The sequence below is a fragment of the Manacus candei genome, unplaced genomic scaffold (genome assembly GCF_025592945.1).
Source record: "Manacus candei isolate 608988 ecotype Guabito, Panama unplaced genomic scaffold, ASM2559294v1 h1tg000008l, whole genome shotgun sequence".
NCBI classification, from domain to species: Eukaryota; Metazoa; Chordata; class Aves; order Passeriformes; family Pipridae; genus Manacus; species Manacus candei.
The window spans coordinates 1190534-1207328 of NW_026138056.1; the positions used below are offsets into that span (position 1 = coordinate 1190534).

Genomic DNA, 16795 nt, shown 5'->3' on the forward strand with positions numbered 1-16795 from the left:
GAAGAAAAGAAAAGAAAAAAAGAAAATTTACATTGAGAAGCAGGTTTATTTCAATCCATAAGTGTCCTTAGATGCTTATTCATGGTTTATTTTTTCACAAGGCATATTTAAAGGGCATTAAATATGACTAAAATAACAACATTGATTGATTTCAATGTGGAGTATTTTTGGTGCAGTTGCTGTCAAATCTCAGGATACTCAGAAAGGATATGTGCTATCCCATGGAAATGCCAATTTAAGCTGTATTAAATTGGGGGAAGCAGAAAGGAGGACACTAGTCATTTTGGAGTTGACCTAAAGTAGCAAAATATTTAGGCATGACAGCTATATCGACTTAAATGCAAAATCTCTTGTAGAGGGATTCAGATTACATTAACTGCTTGTTTCGATGATAACAAAGTGGACTGCACTAGAAAGTGTACAGAACAACCCTGTAACAGCCAAGAGATGGGATGTTTGATCTTATAAATTTGTTCTGTATATAATTTACATAATTTTTTGCGACTCAGCAGTTGTTTATAAAATAGGTTTGCATTATATAAAACTTTATGAACTCTGAGCCAAGCATCTTTGTGGCATTTATCCTTAGAGTTTGACTTTCAATTATGGACATTTCCATGTAAAAGAAAAATTAATCTATTTTATGTTGTTAATCATAAAGGAAAAAAATTCCAAAGTTTGATGGCATGCTGATGTATGTATGTGGGACATGCAGCACTTTGGCATAACAAATGAGTTACATACTCTGTAAGGTAACGAATGAAGATAGCCATGTTACTGTTTTCCCGGCTATTCCTGTTCCCAAATTTTAATGTTTTTTCACTAAATATGTATGGGAATTATTACATATGTTACATAGTTGAGTACAGGTTATAAGTCTCCAATGAAAAGCATATAACCATTTTCCTTACTACCACTGTTTTTATGTCATCTTCTCTTTAACTTGAAAAGTTTAATTTGAAAATCAATGGGAACTTTTTCCTGTTTCAGTTATATAAATGTAGTTCAGTATAGTCATTAGAATTTTCTATTTAGGACCTTCCCATATGTTTAGGGTTTCCAACAGAGATTTTACAAGTCATAAAATCACATGGAATGCCATAGAGTATTAATTTCTATTTTAAAAAATAGGAAAAGGAAGAACAAATACTGGGATGTTAGATTTTTTTAATATATAATGTGCAGCTGATAATATAACAAAGTGTATAATGTTGAGTCTAATTGAGCATATGTTTATCTAGTTTTCCTCTTTCTTAGGTTTAATGGCCAATCCTTCCAATGTTTTAAGCCATAGTCCCAATAATTGGGGATAAACTCCTCCACACAATTATGAATCTACCTCAGTGCTTTGGCAAAATATAAATCTATTAAAGTGCTGTACTTTTTGCCTTCATTGAAGATCTCTATCCTGGCCAAGAGTCAGATCTTCTTTAAAAATTTGATCTTCTCATCTGCATGCAAATAAAGTAGCAATTTAAGCATGGACGTTTTCTATGTGTTTTAGTTGTAATTAGCTCATAATTCCTAAGAGTATGCCTTATTTTTGCTTTAATTGTCATAATGTTCTAGCCAAACTAGAAATTATCATCATATAACATATGACTATATAACATAAATTATCTGTCAATCCACAGTAAATTGTTGTATCTTTCTACATTTTCCAAGAATTTTTTCCATGTCATTTGCCAGGAATAAGCACTAAAATGCACCTTGAAATACTATGCTGTTCATTGTAGCTGTTGTGATACACTGCTGAGCTCAACTATCTCTAATATCAGTACCTTTTATTTCCAAAACTAGTCATATCCGGGCACATGAGAGTGTTTACTTCAGCCAGGCCAGTATCTCTTTTTGAAGTTATGAACAATTTTCTCAAAAAAGGAAGTTCTATTAATATAAGTTTACAGGCAAGAAGCCCATGTCTATGTTCTTCTCTGACTCATCTGTTATCAAAAGAATGAACGTCAGCTTTAGAAAACTCTATTTTACAACTGTAGCCTGAAACTTCAAAACTGTTTAGAATCTTTCAAAGTCAAAAATTTGCAATGTTAACATCTCAGATTAAGCAAAGAGTAACAGAGAGAGGAAAAACACTAGCTTTATTTGTGTCATGGAGAGATACAAAGGCAGGATTTATTATACCTGATCAACATCTGCGTTAACATCCTATCTAAACCTGGTAATCTATTTAAAGCTTTGCCCAGTGTGGGATGCTTCATCTAAAGAGGAAGTTTTGCTACTCTCTCAAATACCAAGATAATTGTGTAATGCTGTTGAAAGCTTGGGAGATGCAACTGTTTCCTAAATTGACCAAACACTAAGCTGAGCCCCTAGGCTTTCTTAAAGCACAGGTCTAGGCCTGAGACCGCAGCCAAGGTGTGGTGACTGGCTCTGTGGCATCGCCTCCTCCACTTGCTCCCTGTCAAATATGTCTCAGCCGACAGCTGTATTCAACTCTTCTCAACCTACCTAAAGGAAACGGGACTATGAAGATAATTCCTTAAAAAAGTGAAAACTGGAGACAGGAGGTTTAGTGAAAAGCCAGACTTCAGGCTGGAGCATGAGCAGAAGGTTGCTACTGAAAAGCAACCTGTGACTACATGTGTGTGGAGCCTCACTCCTACAAGTTTTACTTAAATATCCTTTGCAATTGAGGACAGGGTCTCTTCTAGAACAGGACATTTTAGTGCTGCTGGATGAGATAGCTTGCTGTGCTAACTATGAAAACTGTCACATCAATAACAAATAACTTGTGATGAAATATTTAAGTAACAGAATCTCCTTGGATTCCTAGTGGCATTCTTTCAGAGCGCACTCAAGTCTTCACGGATTATAAAGTCAGTGGAATTTCTTTAGTAGTGAATTACTGCTCATTTTCTCAGAAAGAATTGTAAATGTAGCTATATATTTTATTGTAATATATCATTTTATCTTAGAAGCAGCAGAATAGCTGGGGTTATCTCAGTGCCACCCTATTTAGCTCCGCTTTTTGAAGCTGGTAATTGTCAAACAATTTCAGCATGAATGGTTATCATATAAAGCCTCGGATCTGGAAAACACTTTTAAAATTAGTTGTAAAATATTGCTTAAATCATCTCTGACTTGATCTGAATAAAATATAAACCAGAAATATTTTGGGACTGAGTCATATTGAGGGATATTTTTCTCCCTCTATTCTGAGTCCTAGTATTTTGACATCAGGATTTGACAGTTCTATTTTTCTGAAAGGCCAGCAAAATATTTAAGAGGAAAACTAAATTCTCAAGAGTAAAGAACTAGGTTCTTTTTGAAAAATAACTAATACACAATTTAGGCTGGTGTGCAATTTGCAATGATGTCAATGGGCTTGCATTTTTATGTACTACAGCTTGAAAATCACATCGATAAATCCTGTATTTCTTTAGAGAAGGAAACCTTGTAGAAACTGATGTTTTAAGAAAATGAATAAAAATGAATATGTATAGAAATTGCATGGGGGAAGAATGTTTGAGACAAACAACATGCTACCCAATGATAAATATATAGAGGGTGTTAGAATCAGAGGGGTATAAATAGTCTGTTGTCTGTCAGGAATGAAAATGTAAGCACGTAAAATGGAATGCAGAGAAACAAGATTTATCTTTAGTCAAAAATATACAAAGTAAAAAAAAAAAGAGTTCAGAATATTTACAGAAGTCACGCATAAGAAATCATTAGAAACAATTGAAATAGGCTAAATAAAACCATAAATGCTAGACAGTACATTCTTCTCTTCAATACAAAAATGAGTTGGAAGACTTTCTAGACTTTCTTTCATTTGTAGTTTCTAGAAGAGATGTGGATGTCACAAAACTGCCTGCAACACTGAGTGTCCAGTTTCCTTATTGTTAACAGAATCGGGTCTCAGCTTCTTATGAAAACCCTGAGACTTAAACCATTTTGTGGTGAAAAAGATGTTTTGTAAAAAACCTACAGCCTTTGAGGAGCTAAAGGTGGTTCTATCCTTTTTGTTGTTGTTGTTAGTGTTACAGGTCATGCATTGCTTTTTTTAGTACTTTGTCTTAGGACAGTTACTATACCAGTGAAGTTGTTTACTTAATTAAATTTTCCCTTAATATTCCTCAAGGGGAAATACAGGAAATCAGTTTTCCTTCTCACTGCCTATGGACCATGAGTAAATTCTACTCTGCTCTTTACCAGGTGTCCCAGATTTTGCTACTTGCATCAGTGATGGCTGGATGTAGAAGAAAAGCAAGAATCTAGAGTATCAGGTAATTTGAAAAACTATTTTGAAAAGTTGCATGATGAATTAAAGATAATTGCTGGCTTAATATATGAGCTCTGAAAAATGTTTTCAAGGGATAATGACTAGCTTTTTGGGAGTTTGTTTCTTTGTTTTTGTTTTTTTTTTCATTCCCAGTGAAGACATTCAGTTGTGATAATAAACCTAGTGACCAAATAGAAGTTGAAAAATGATTCCTCTGTTTCTGAGTATCTTCTGGTGTGGCTGCTTAAACATGCTTCTATCTGTTGCATATCTCAGAGAATTTCCCATTTTCCTAAGCTGTGCTTCTGCTGCACTTCAGTCCTCAGGGCAAAGAAAAGCAATTGACAGTCAAAAGTATAGTGGCTCAGATTGCCCAGAGGGGGCCCAACATCTCTCAGATTTAGAACATCTCCTTTAAAAACAGAACAACAAAAAAAATATTAAAAATCTTTAATTATACTCCTTTTTCATTAGTTGGCATGAACTGTAAACCATGTGTTAGCTAGTGGGTGTCTATAAACACACAGCAGTGAGGCTGCAGCTGGCCTTCAGGCAGAAATATGCTGCTGCTGAAGCAGAGCAGGATCATGTCATTTTGAAGTGTACAACCTATCAAGCAGTAATTTGGGGCTAGATTGCAGCTTTGACCTCATGCTAGCAGTGAGGAAGATGAGCTGTATGCTAATAACAGTTCCCAGCAATACTCCCTGTTGTGCTGGGATTGCACACACAGCAGCTGCTGCTGCCCTTATGGAGACTGAGCACACCCTCTCCTACACCAGTCCATCTCTACTGACATCTGTGTACAAACAGCATCATCACTTGAATGGTGTCACGGCTGCTGCCTACCATTAATCAGGTTTCTGTCATCACTTTTGACAGGTCCTGATGAAACATGAAGTTTTGAATAGAGCAAAATAAGGAAACAGAAGAATATGCTATTCTTCATCTTCATTTCTCTGCATACATTTATGAAGAAATGCTAGCCAACAGCTTGTCACTTCACTAAGAGATGAGAGATCACATAGTGATACAGCTTTCAGACAGCTAAATGGCTGTCTTGGAACTATAAGAGAAATCTGGGGAGGCACAATCTAGGACCAAACCTCTCACTTTGAAGTATCACCAGCTAAATGCTGTTTAATCCATATATAGCAAGGTGACATGAACCCAAGGTGATCTTTCCATCAAAGTGTGAGCCAGCAATAGATCCCTGACTTGAGAGAATTACAAGACTGAGATCTAAGAAGTGATTTGTGGTTCATATTGGACAAATTATTATCTAGCACTAATAACAGAGAATCTACTCAGTGCTTTCTGAAAGGCTCGCACAGCTCAGGTGGATTCTTAACGAAAATAGTTATTTCTAATTGTAGACCTAATTAGTGCAAACTAAGAGATAGTTTCAAGGCATGTTTTTATAACAAATATCTCCCTTAGAGATAAATATACATCTACATGGATAGATACTGGGATACTCTTTCCTCTGTTCCTGACATTAGCAAAGGGAAGGTATATATAGCTTACAGTCAATATATAGAATTTAAATCACTAAAAAAACCACAACCAACAAAAAATGTCCTCCGTAAATCAAAGTAAAGCAAAAATCCAACTAAACAAAAAGAAGCCTTGAAAAATATCCCTATATAAGGAAACACAGATTTCTGTTCCATAAAGTGAAGAGTAGAAACATTGTCCAACAAAACAGTGTTAGCTTTTCTAACAGCCACCATTACATTATTCATTAAAAAACCAATGTATTTTTCTTCACTAAATATAGGGGTTTGGAACATTTAAATACTATCTGTAAACAGAATGACTTTTCTATGAAAAAATGAAAAGTAAAACATCTTATAACTTTATCACCGTTACATCCAAATATACATATTTTGCATGGAATTTGCTACTAGTTAAAGATGAATGTGTGAACTAAGATGGTAAAGAACTTAGTACTGAATAAAAATATTTTTAGCCTAGCATGTGTCATATATCTCGTATCTTTAGGATGCTATTAATAAAGTTTTCCTGTATGAAACCAGAAAAAGGCATTGCCAGGGATTGCAAAAATATAAATTTTTGCCATTTACACTTTGAAAACCCAATTAAGAGTGACTCATTGATAACAGCAGAAATCTTTCCATGTTTTCATGCTTATGAATACTTCAGATTATTAACATCCCTTAAAAGTGCCTACATTTGAAAATAAATCCTCAGATAATGCATGCCATCAGAAAATTGACTCCTATAGGCAGCCCTGGAAAAATTAGAGCTAAAAGAACGTGGAAATCAGAGACAGGTGAAGAGAGACTTAGTGGAAATCTTTTCCTTGTGTTACTTATACAGATATGTACACACATATAATAATAAAATTAAAATAAATATATATTTATAGGCCCACAGTGCTGGTGAAACATAAGTGTTGGGTTTGTTCTGCCTTTTTAAGTAGCGCTAACAACTAAGCTTCAGTGTTTTAACATACGACCTCTTCTTCACTGAGTACAACTGAAGCTTCTGTGTTTTATATTTAACATGTTAACCAAATGAAATTATCATCAAAAATTGTAAAAATGACAAGTTGGCAGCTCTGCTGGCTGTCTCTGTCGGTGTCTGATTTATTCTCTCAGGCTACACATGCCAGTAGAGTAACAGAGTGCACTCAGCTACCTGCAAATGAACCACGTCCTCTCCTCTCTGTCATTCATTGCCTACCACCAGTGAAGACCAGAGAGACTTGATCTTGCTAGTAACCATCCCTGTGGTTGATTTTGGAGCCAGAATATGGTCCATCCAGATCACTGCTTGGCAGCTATTCCAGCCAGTATGACTTCACAGTGTGACATTAGCTAAAACTTATTTTTGTCAGTTCACTAAGAAAATGTGACTAGGTGAAGGCATACATATGGTTACATTTTCAAACTGACTTCTGAAAAACGCTTTCAGAATATTTGGAAAAATGCCTGTTTTTAAAGACAGAACTGAAGTTTTGTACAGAAAATAGATTTTCTGCATACACTTATTTATTACTAGTACTACAGGTGAATTTGAGTATGATACTTTTGAAAAAGTGCTTATGGGTTAAAAAATATGTAAGAGTTGACATTCAGAACATGCCAGCTGACAGTCTTCAGTTTTTAGCAATTCAGAGGGAGATACGAGGCTGAGTAGGAAAACATGGTAAATAATACAATGGAATGACAGTTATATAAAATAATTTAGGTCTATTTAGAGATCAAATTATCAGAAATAAATACCTTATCTTTAAGATCTTTAATAATTAAAAAATGTACATATTTTTTCAAGACTGTTTAAGCATCTCAACAAGTTTTGAAAGCTTGCCAAAAATTGAGAAATCTCACATTGTTCATGTTACTGCCCAAGAACATTCAGGCAATTACAGATCTTGCAGATGTCATGATGTCAGATTTGTGGGCAATGACAAGCCATGTGACTTTCTGCTGCCTTCAAAAACAGCAACTGAGCAATGTGCAGTACTAGAGTCTCTGAAAGTTATTGTGCCTATATAAAAACATGCAGTAACAAATGAAACAGCAATAGTAATATTTAGAGGACAAGGAATGGTACTGCAAGATATCTAGAGTTCAAGATTGTGTTTCAAAGCCTAGGAAAGTCACATGAGAAATCAGGAAATTAAATCTATATTATGGAAAATGTTTATAAAAAAAAAAAATCTAAATCTGGAATTCATGTATATACTACTTTGGAACTGTGTTCCAGATAGAAATACAAATGCTTTTTTAATTTTATGATCTTGATGACAGAAAATTTTTCCAACATGTTTTTTCCAATTGATCATGAGATAAAGAGCATCTAACTCCATTGTCAAATATTTCAACATACAATTGGGTTTTCAACATTTTTTAAAAGCTAGAAAAGTTGAGAACATAAAATATATAATTCCAACTGCATCTCCAGTCAAATCACTGCTGTGTGAGTATATCTTCCTTTTCGGAAATTGTGCCTTATTCAAGCCAAGACACAACTTACACTACTATAGTTGCCTTGGTAATTTTCTCCCTCTTGTCCTTTCTGCCTGATGTGAATCTACAGTGTTTAGAGGATGCAAGCCCCACACATGAACAGTGGGCCACCTCTTATTTGTGTAATGAGAACCATGATTTTGAGGAACTTGGTAGATTCTTGAAAGGAGAGATTGGAAACAAAATCTCATTTCTTCTTTCTTTGGGACCATTTTTGGTTACTCATTAATTCTAAGGGAAGAGTAACAGTAGAGAAAAGTATTAAATGGGAGGCACTCAATGTTGGTTTCTCTTTTCTTCTGTAATGTAGAGACTCTGAACTAAGTACAGTGGTTAATAATGGCAGGAATTATGAATTTGACCATGTGGCTGAGATGTGTAGGGGTGATGACATGAGCTTGGAAAACTCACTTTCTGAGGCAAATAAAGAGTATTACATTGATTGCAGATCCTATTATTACTAATTAACAGTAATAATGTTTGAAATTATATTGAGCTCTATTAATGTCACCCAACATTTTTATAAGTCCATAAACTAATGATACAAAATGATTACTACACCAGTATTTTATGAAGAATTATTTCCTGTTTTGACCTAGGCTTTTTAACTTAATTACAGTTACATCAGAATAAAAACAAAAATGATATAATGTTGGCTAAAGTGGAATATCTTCCAAATCCAAAAACTGATTACTTAAATGTTTTTATCCTTTGCAATGATGTATAGCATTAGTATTAGTAGAAAAGAGTAACTATCTCTCATGACAATTTAACAGTTCTCAAGAACATATTGTTTTCTAGAATTGTAGACTATCTTGCAATATATAATATTATTTGAGCAATAATCTACAGAAGAAGTTCCCTTTAGAATAAACTGGCTTCATGAAGTAAGTGCACTAAACAATGTGCTAAACTATATAAAAGTAGTAGAGAAGTGCCCTGATACAAGCTAAAATGCTAGATGTTTTAATAGCATCAAAAGTCTTATCAGTGGTTTATTAATTTTTAATGACATAACCACAGAATTTCTTCATGGAAGGGAAAATATACGTGGCAATTATGCATCCTGAGCCAAAAATCATGTGTAATGCACTGTGCCCTCAAGTGAAGAAAACCAGTCATGTATGTTAGGTATTGCCTTGCCAGCTCTTTCTGTGAAGTGGATGCAGATACAATTAAAGGCATCTTAATCCAGCCTTTTAATTTTGGCAAAAAAAAGTCCTAACCCCCGAACATGCCAATGTTCCCTTTAATTTGGCTTTATATTTCTGAGGGAAGAAGATGCTTACTACCAGTGAAAAAGGTAATTAAAAATCTGTGGGCTTTATCTCTCTTTTGAAGGGTTTGGAATCAAACGCTAAAAGCAGGAGCTCTTTTCAGAGTTGTAAAGGCTAATAATCCTGTTTATCTGAATTCCTGAAGTTCCCTTTTTGGTCCTGATGTGTTTCCTTTGATGGGATCTAAATTCAGATATCCCATGAAAGTAAGAAATGTCTTACCAGGGTACTCTGATCTAGCTGTCCCCAAACCATGACCAAAGACAGTGCTGGGGGAGAGCTGCTTTCCCCTGTCTGCCTGCCCTGTCCTACCCAGGCACCACAACCACTACCTTGGAAGGTCAGTGATTCTTGTGCTTATGGGCCTGTTCTCCATTAATTTGACCAATCTTTTGGGGTAGTTTACTGTTATTACCTCTATTGACAACCTCCCATGCCAATGAATTCCCTGCATTCATTACTTGTGGCATAAAAATGTGCTTGTATACATTTTAAACAAACATCACAGGATAAAGATTGTCTCACTTAGATTTCTTATGTCCTTTTGTCTAGCAGTTCATAGTAGGCATTTATATTGATATTGACTGACTCACCAAATACAATAATCTGTATTAAATGAAATTGTCTAGCAATTATTTAGATGCAACTGTTTTTTCTGCACCACACAGAAACAGTCAGTTTCATATCTGCATATGCAATTTACCATAAAAGATAGATCCAGTTACATGGAAAATAATAAAGGAAAACAGAGAAATTAGAAAGTCTCACTGGGGTAGAAAATATAAACAATAAATTAATAATATCATAAATGAGCTTCCACATTTGCATCTGCACTGCTGCAAATACAAACATTTGCAACATGTATTTAGATTGGGTATTTTGTACCTGATTTAGAAGCTGTAAAAATCAGAAATTTACATTAAAGCACCTGTTGAGATCGTGTCACAAACTTTAGGATAATGCGATAATTAAATGCTGTTCCTGGTTGCAGAAGGCACAACGGAAAAGGTTTTTATACATGAAGCTCCACTGACATTTACAGAAAACCTTTACAAGTCTGCTATCATCCTACTGATTTAGAATACTAATTTCAGGAATTTGCTAGTCAGTGAAAGCAATAAACACACAGCTGCTGCATATGCATATGGTTATCTTTACTATGGATGTGCAGTAGGCCCAGTACGGACTGCATATATACAGGTAACCAACAGCCGGGTGGTTTTTTTTTACATTTCAGATACTGTTGTACTTTTTTACCAGTAGCAGCTAGTGAACAGAGAAATATGAGAAAGCTTGGGATGACAGCAAGCAAGGGAGGCCTTCAGGGCCAGAAATGATACTTTTAAGTGGACTGAAATGAATTGAGAGGTAGATTGAGAAAATGGTTAATACACAGGGATAATTTTCTCATGTGGGGAAGTCCTCATCTAAACTCTCTTGTCCATTTCTGCCCCCTTCCATTCCCAGTGCTCCCATACACTTTGCTTTCTCTCCTTCCTTTTCACAATCTTCTTTCAGCTGGTAAGTCATAAGGTTCATTTTAACTATATCAGTCAGTGATGTTTGGGCATCACAGTCCCTATTTAGCGTTCCCATCAGAGAGGCACCTAGAATTCATTTTTTTTTGCATCTGATATTTCTTTGTAAGGTCTCTGTTCCTTGATGTATGTGAAGAGCCAGACAGCAGGAAATTCACAGAGAACTGGAAGTTGCAACACTTAAGCTCAGAGGTACAGTAAGGATATAATCAATAATGGTATCAAGACCCTGTCAGATAAAGTCTTTGATATGTTGATCTTCAGAGAACTTTAGGAATGTAAAAGGACAGAACTCAGAGCAGTAAGGAAGGAAAAAAACTGTTACGGATAGATAGCTTTGAAAAAAGGATGCAGAGATAATAAGACTTCATCCTGCAATGAATGAGTCACAGAAATGATAAATAAAAATAAAAGGAAACTGAAAACTCCTTTAAAAAACCTTCAAAGTTTTTTCAAGCTCATCTCTCTGTGTTTTAGCACGTCCCATATTGAAAGTGCTAAAAGATAGCTTTTGTCAAAAATCTTCACAAAACTATGAGAATTACAAAACCATCTTCATTTGAGCACCTGCAGTTACATGCAAAAACTTCATGAGCTTAGACACACAGCAATATCCACTGCTTGTCCACCTGTCATCAGGTTATTGGGAGAGAACCGATCTGAAAAAGAAAATATATTAAAAAAAAGTTCTTTGAATTATAGAAACCAGGCTTGTGAGGAGTCAGGAGTAGGCAGCTCTTTAAAGTTCATCTTATGTAGAGTGCAGTAAGAAAGCAACAAGGGACAATGTAAATGAGATTGAGTGACTAATTTCCCCAGTGGTGGAACTCCTACGCATTTTAACTGTCGATCAGTAAGAATATACGTTGTAGAAGAGACATCCATGTTAAATAATGCCAATGAAGAGGAAAAACTCAAACCGGCTTCAGAAGCAGTTGTGGGAATATACAAGCTAATGGGAACAAGCAAGTAAGAGGGAAAGTGGAGGCACTAGTGGGAGACCAAAACAGGAGATGCAGACACAGAGGGATTCAGTGCTCCCAGTAATGAGAGACTAATCTTCGCCTACTTAGGTAGTCTCACAATAATTTCTGAACTCATCCACCATTTCTTTTCATTTTTAATGTCCAGTAAACTTTGTGTGTGTGTGTATGTGGTTTATTATTTTTATTGAGATACCCACTTTGCCCTTAATATATCACTCCTCTTTTTGTAACAGCAGAAACTTTATTACTGATGATCATCTTGAATACCAGTCTTGAGCCATGGCAGCATAAAATGCACCAGCTGATACAACTAATTAGTTGTATTAATCTGGATAAAATGCCCACGCTTATGGCACAGGAGTATATTGGCAACAGAGAGTGCATGTGTCTCCCCTGTGTTAGTAACAACTCACTGAATTGATTTTGCAGCTACTCTGACACTGAAGACAGTGTGAGAAAACATTTGTTTTTCTGATGCAATGTAGACTGACCATATGTAAAGAGGCGAGAAGGGCCTGGATTGAACACTCCTATAGATGTGAATGATGCATCTCTTCCTCCTGAAAAAATGTTTTTATTTTGGGAAATGCCTGCTTCAGCAATTCCTTCTCCTTGCAGGACAAATGAGATAAGAATTCATTTTATTATTATTGTATCACATGGTGTCTCATAAAGTTCCCACCGGTCCTGTTTGTAGAAATGTGAGCAGCCCTGTGTGCATCTGGTTAGAGCTCTTCATATTTCATTGCACGAGCATATCATGCACAGCTAAAAGAAATTTTTACTTAGTCAGTGATACTTCTTCCATAATTGCTCTTGAAAAAGCACTGATGGATCCCTGTGAGTTCAGCCTCTTGTGGAAAACAAATCCTCATTGCAGCAATCACAGTACATTTAAAATTAGCTTAATGAAGTCCCTTTGTTTTATTGCTCCACGGATAGAAATACTGTCTTGGAAAACAACGGACAGTTCTGAGTTGCAATTAATAATTTAGTACAATCTTGATACAGCACATGGAGGACAATAACGTGAGTTTACTGTGAGAGAGTAGCACAGTGATGGAGACCAGGGCAGAAAAAAAATTAGCCATAAACTGAGACGGCAGTAACGTACATCCTTTCGGAAAGCATTTGCATATACTGTACTGCACTTTCACATTTTTGTTGGGTGCTGATAAAAATGTAGTTTCTCATGCAATAAATGGTATTAAAAAAACACCCTATGAGTATTACAAGGTCATCTTCTTTTGTGGACCTGCAGTTATATGCAAAAAAATCAGGAGCACATACACACAACAATGTCCATCACTTGTCCACCTATCATCAATTTATCTTTTCCCATTATGATGGCAAACACAAATTTTCAAAAATAAGATCAGCCCTCTGGCCAAATGACCAACGATGTACTATGTGTCTTTACTACACGTTTAGGAAACTCTGCTTTGTGAAATTACTTTGCATTATAAACGAAGCAATGTAATTCTATGGTCTAGGCTCATCATTATGGCTGGGCTTCGCGAACAAAGATTTGGGAAGGCTCTATCCACGTTTGTTACAAGCACACTGGTGGCTAATAAGGCCAATGTGACATAGACATGTCCAATTGCAAAAGGCACAGCAGAAAGACTCCTTAGGAGGTATATTCTGCAAGACACGGTTCTTTCTGCGTTGTCTTTTCTCCTCGAGAGTGATCCTGCGTGTGTTCTCAAAGGAAACAGCAGCGTTATAGATGGTGTGTCTCCAGGCCTCCCGATTTGAGGCCAGAGTAGACCAGTTATGATGATCAGTATGGCCAAGGATGAGATGTTGTTTCAGGGAGTCCTTGTATCTTTTCTTCGGGGCTCCTCTCTTGCAGCAGCCGGTGGCAAGTTCACCATAAAGCAGGATCTTAAGGAGGCGGTGGTCCTTCATCCTTGAGATGTGCCCTGCCCAACGCAGCTGTGTTCTCAGCAACATGGCCTCAATACTTGTGATTGCTGCTTGTTCTAGAACAGATGTATTGGTCACATAATCTGACCAGTGGATGTTTAGGATTGTACGGAGACAGCGTTGATGGAGGCGTTCTAGGAGACACAGGTGGTGGTGGTAGATGACCCATGATTCGGAACCATATAAGAGACTAGACAGCACAATAGCTCTGTAAACACTGATCTTGGTACATTTCTTCAAGTGTTTATTACATCATACTCTTTTATGGAGTTTTCCAAAAGCACTATATGCTTTTGCCAACCTGTTGTCTATCTCTCCGTCAATCTTACCATCTGAGGAGATGAGGCTACCTAGGTAATTAAACTGCTGGACTGATTTGAGTTCTGATTGGCCAATGGTGATATGGGGATGATGGAAGACTTCCTGAGATGCAGGTTGATAGAGAAATGGTCTAGGCTACATAGAAATGAAAACCCAAGCCCCCTAATGATTCATCTCTTAGTTCACCCCCTAATCCCTTTACTTTACAGAAGTCAGCAAGAGTTATTTCCCATGTGCTGTCAGACCCATCAAAGTGATATTAGCAAATACATTAGTAAATTACTACAAACATAAACTGTAGAACTGTAGAATGGCTTGAGTTGGAAGGGAACCTAAAGATCATCTAGTTCCTGGCCCCCCACCATGGGCAGGGACACCTTTCAGTAGACCAGGTTGTTCAAAGCCCCATCCAACCTGGCCTTGAACACTGCCAGGGATGGGGCACCCCCAGTTTCTCTGGACAACCTGTTCCAGTGTCTCACCACCCTCACAGTAAAGCATTTCTTCCTAACATTTAATCTAAACCCACCCTCTTTCAGTTTGAAGCCATTTCCTCTTGTGCTGTCACTACATGCCCTTGTAAAAAGTCCCTCTCCATCTTTCTTGTCAGCTCCCTTCAAGTACTGGAGTGAACGAATCATTCTCTGGCTTCCAAATCGGGGCCATGGTGCACTAAAGGCTAAAGAAACACATATTTTCCTTTTTAATTTAGTGTCTGGACTCAGAAAAAAAAATAAAAATCCGATGTTTGCAGAAGTTGATGCTGCAGAGAATGAGGCCAGAACGGAGGACGTGAAGAGCTGCGGCCCTCCAGGGGCAGAGGTACGGGCGGGAGGCGCGGTGAGAGCCGCGGGCTGGGCAGCGCACACCCGCTGTCACCGAGCCGCTCACGGCTCCGAACGCCCCGGGACGGGCAGAGCTGCGCTGGGGGCCCCCACCGCACCAGCGGGCACGGCACCGTGAGCCCCGGGGCTGCGCGTATCACAGAATCGATTGGGCTGGAAAAGGCCTGCGAGATCATCGAGTTCAACACCACCCTGTCAACCAGACCACGGCACTGAGTGACACGTCCAGTCTTCCCTTAAACACCTCCGGGGACGGTGACCCCACCACCTCCCTGGGCAGCCCGTTCCAGTGTCTAATCGCCCTCCTTGTGAAGAAACTCCTCCCTAATGTCTAATTCAAATCTCCCCTGGCGCAGCTCAGGACCATGCCCGCTCATCCTGCCTCTGTTCCCGGAAGAAGGAGCCGCACCTCCCTAGCTAAGCCCCGCTTCAGGCGGCGCTTTGGGCGGCACAGCGGGCGCACCGCTGCCGGCCCGGTGTGGGCGGGCGCGCTCGACGCGGGGCCGCCTGGGAGTTGTAGTTTTCTCTGCTCCCGCCGGCGCGCCGCGGGGCGGTGAAAGCTCTCGGCGCGCTTTGCGCGCGGCGAAGGGCGGCGGGGGCAGCGGCGGGTCCCAGGCGGCAGCGGGCGGACTACGATTCCCGAGGTGCCCTGCGGCCCCTTCCTAGCCGGGCGGGCGGGGCCGGCGCGGCGGTTGAATGCGGGCGGGGAGAGGGTGCGATGGAGTTGTCGTCGCTCGTCAGGAAGCTGGGTAATGGCTCCCCTCTCCTCCCGGGGCTGTCCCGGCCCCTCCGCCTGTGCAGCTGTGTGCAGGGAGGGCGAGGGGCCCAGCCGTGGTGTACAGGAGCCCGGCCATCCCTGCCCGGCCTCTGCCGCCCCGCTGGCTCCTGCTCTCCCGCTCGGTTCGCCGCTGCAGGCGTGGGGGGACGGCGGCGCTTCCCTAGGTGGAAATGCTGCCCTAGGTGAAAATGCTACCCTAGGTGAAAATGCTACCCTAGGTGGAAATGCTGCCCTAGGTGGAAATGCTGCCCTAGGAAACGCCGAAGGCTGCCCCTTCGATGGTGCCTTTCGATTCAGTGGGCTTGGGTAGTTTCTTTGTCTGATTGACGACTCCGAGGCAGCTTTCCGTATCCACAGCATATTCTGGCAGAGGTTCAGGCACCAGGTTATATCAGGAGAGGTGCACTTGGCACCATATTATATCAGTATAGTTTATAATGTTTCACTGCTTTGTAACCATGCAAACACACTTGATTAGGTTATCGCTGGTGAGCATAATCATATTTGTCTTCCTTGTAGGCATAATACTGACAGCATAAAAGCTGGCTTTTTTATCCCCACAGATCTTTGACAGTATTTTGTTTGTCCAATTAAGAAAAAAGTTACATCAAATAATATTAAGGCTTTTTTAATACCTTTTTTTTTTTTTGGCAGGTCATGAACTGACAGAGATAAGAGAGCGATCTCTGAAGACTATTCTATTTAAATTAGATCACAACTTGATTTCTTATGCTGATCTCGTCCATGAAAAAGCACTTTTTCGTAACCTTTTGGAGTGGTTCAATTTCCCAGTCGTCCCAATAAAAGAGGAAGTACTAAATTTTGTGAACAGTTTGATCAAGGTATGACATACTAACATTCATTTATTTTTAAACTA

General features: G+C 38.6%; 1 protein-coding gene across 2 annotated transcripts in view; it reads left to right on the forward strand.

Annotated features, from left to right (window-relative positions):
• Positions 1 to 15799: 15799 nt before the first annotated feature.
• RTTN (rotatin) overlaps positions 15800 to 16795 on the forward strand; it is a 79318-nt gene continuing 78322 nt past the window's right edge. The window contains exons 1-2 of one of the 2 annotated variants that reach the window (XM_051774402.1): positions 15800 to 15889; positions 16573 to 16760. In XM_051774402.1, the coding sequence (XP_051630362.1) occupies positions 15859 to 15889; positions 16573 to 16760 (219 nt within the window). In that variant the 5' untranslated portion in view covers positions 15800 to 15858. The remainder of the gene's footprint in view (positions 15890 to 16572; positions 16761 to 16795) is intronic. The other variant, XM_051774413.1, reaches the window with a different exon arrangement.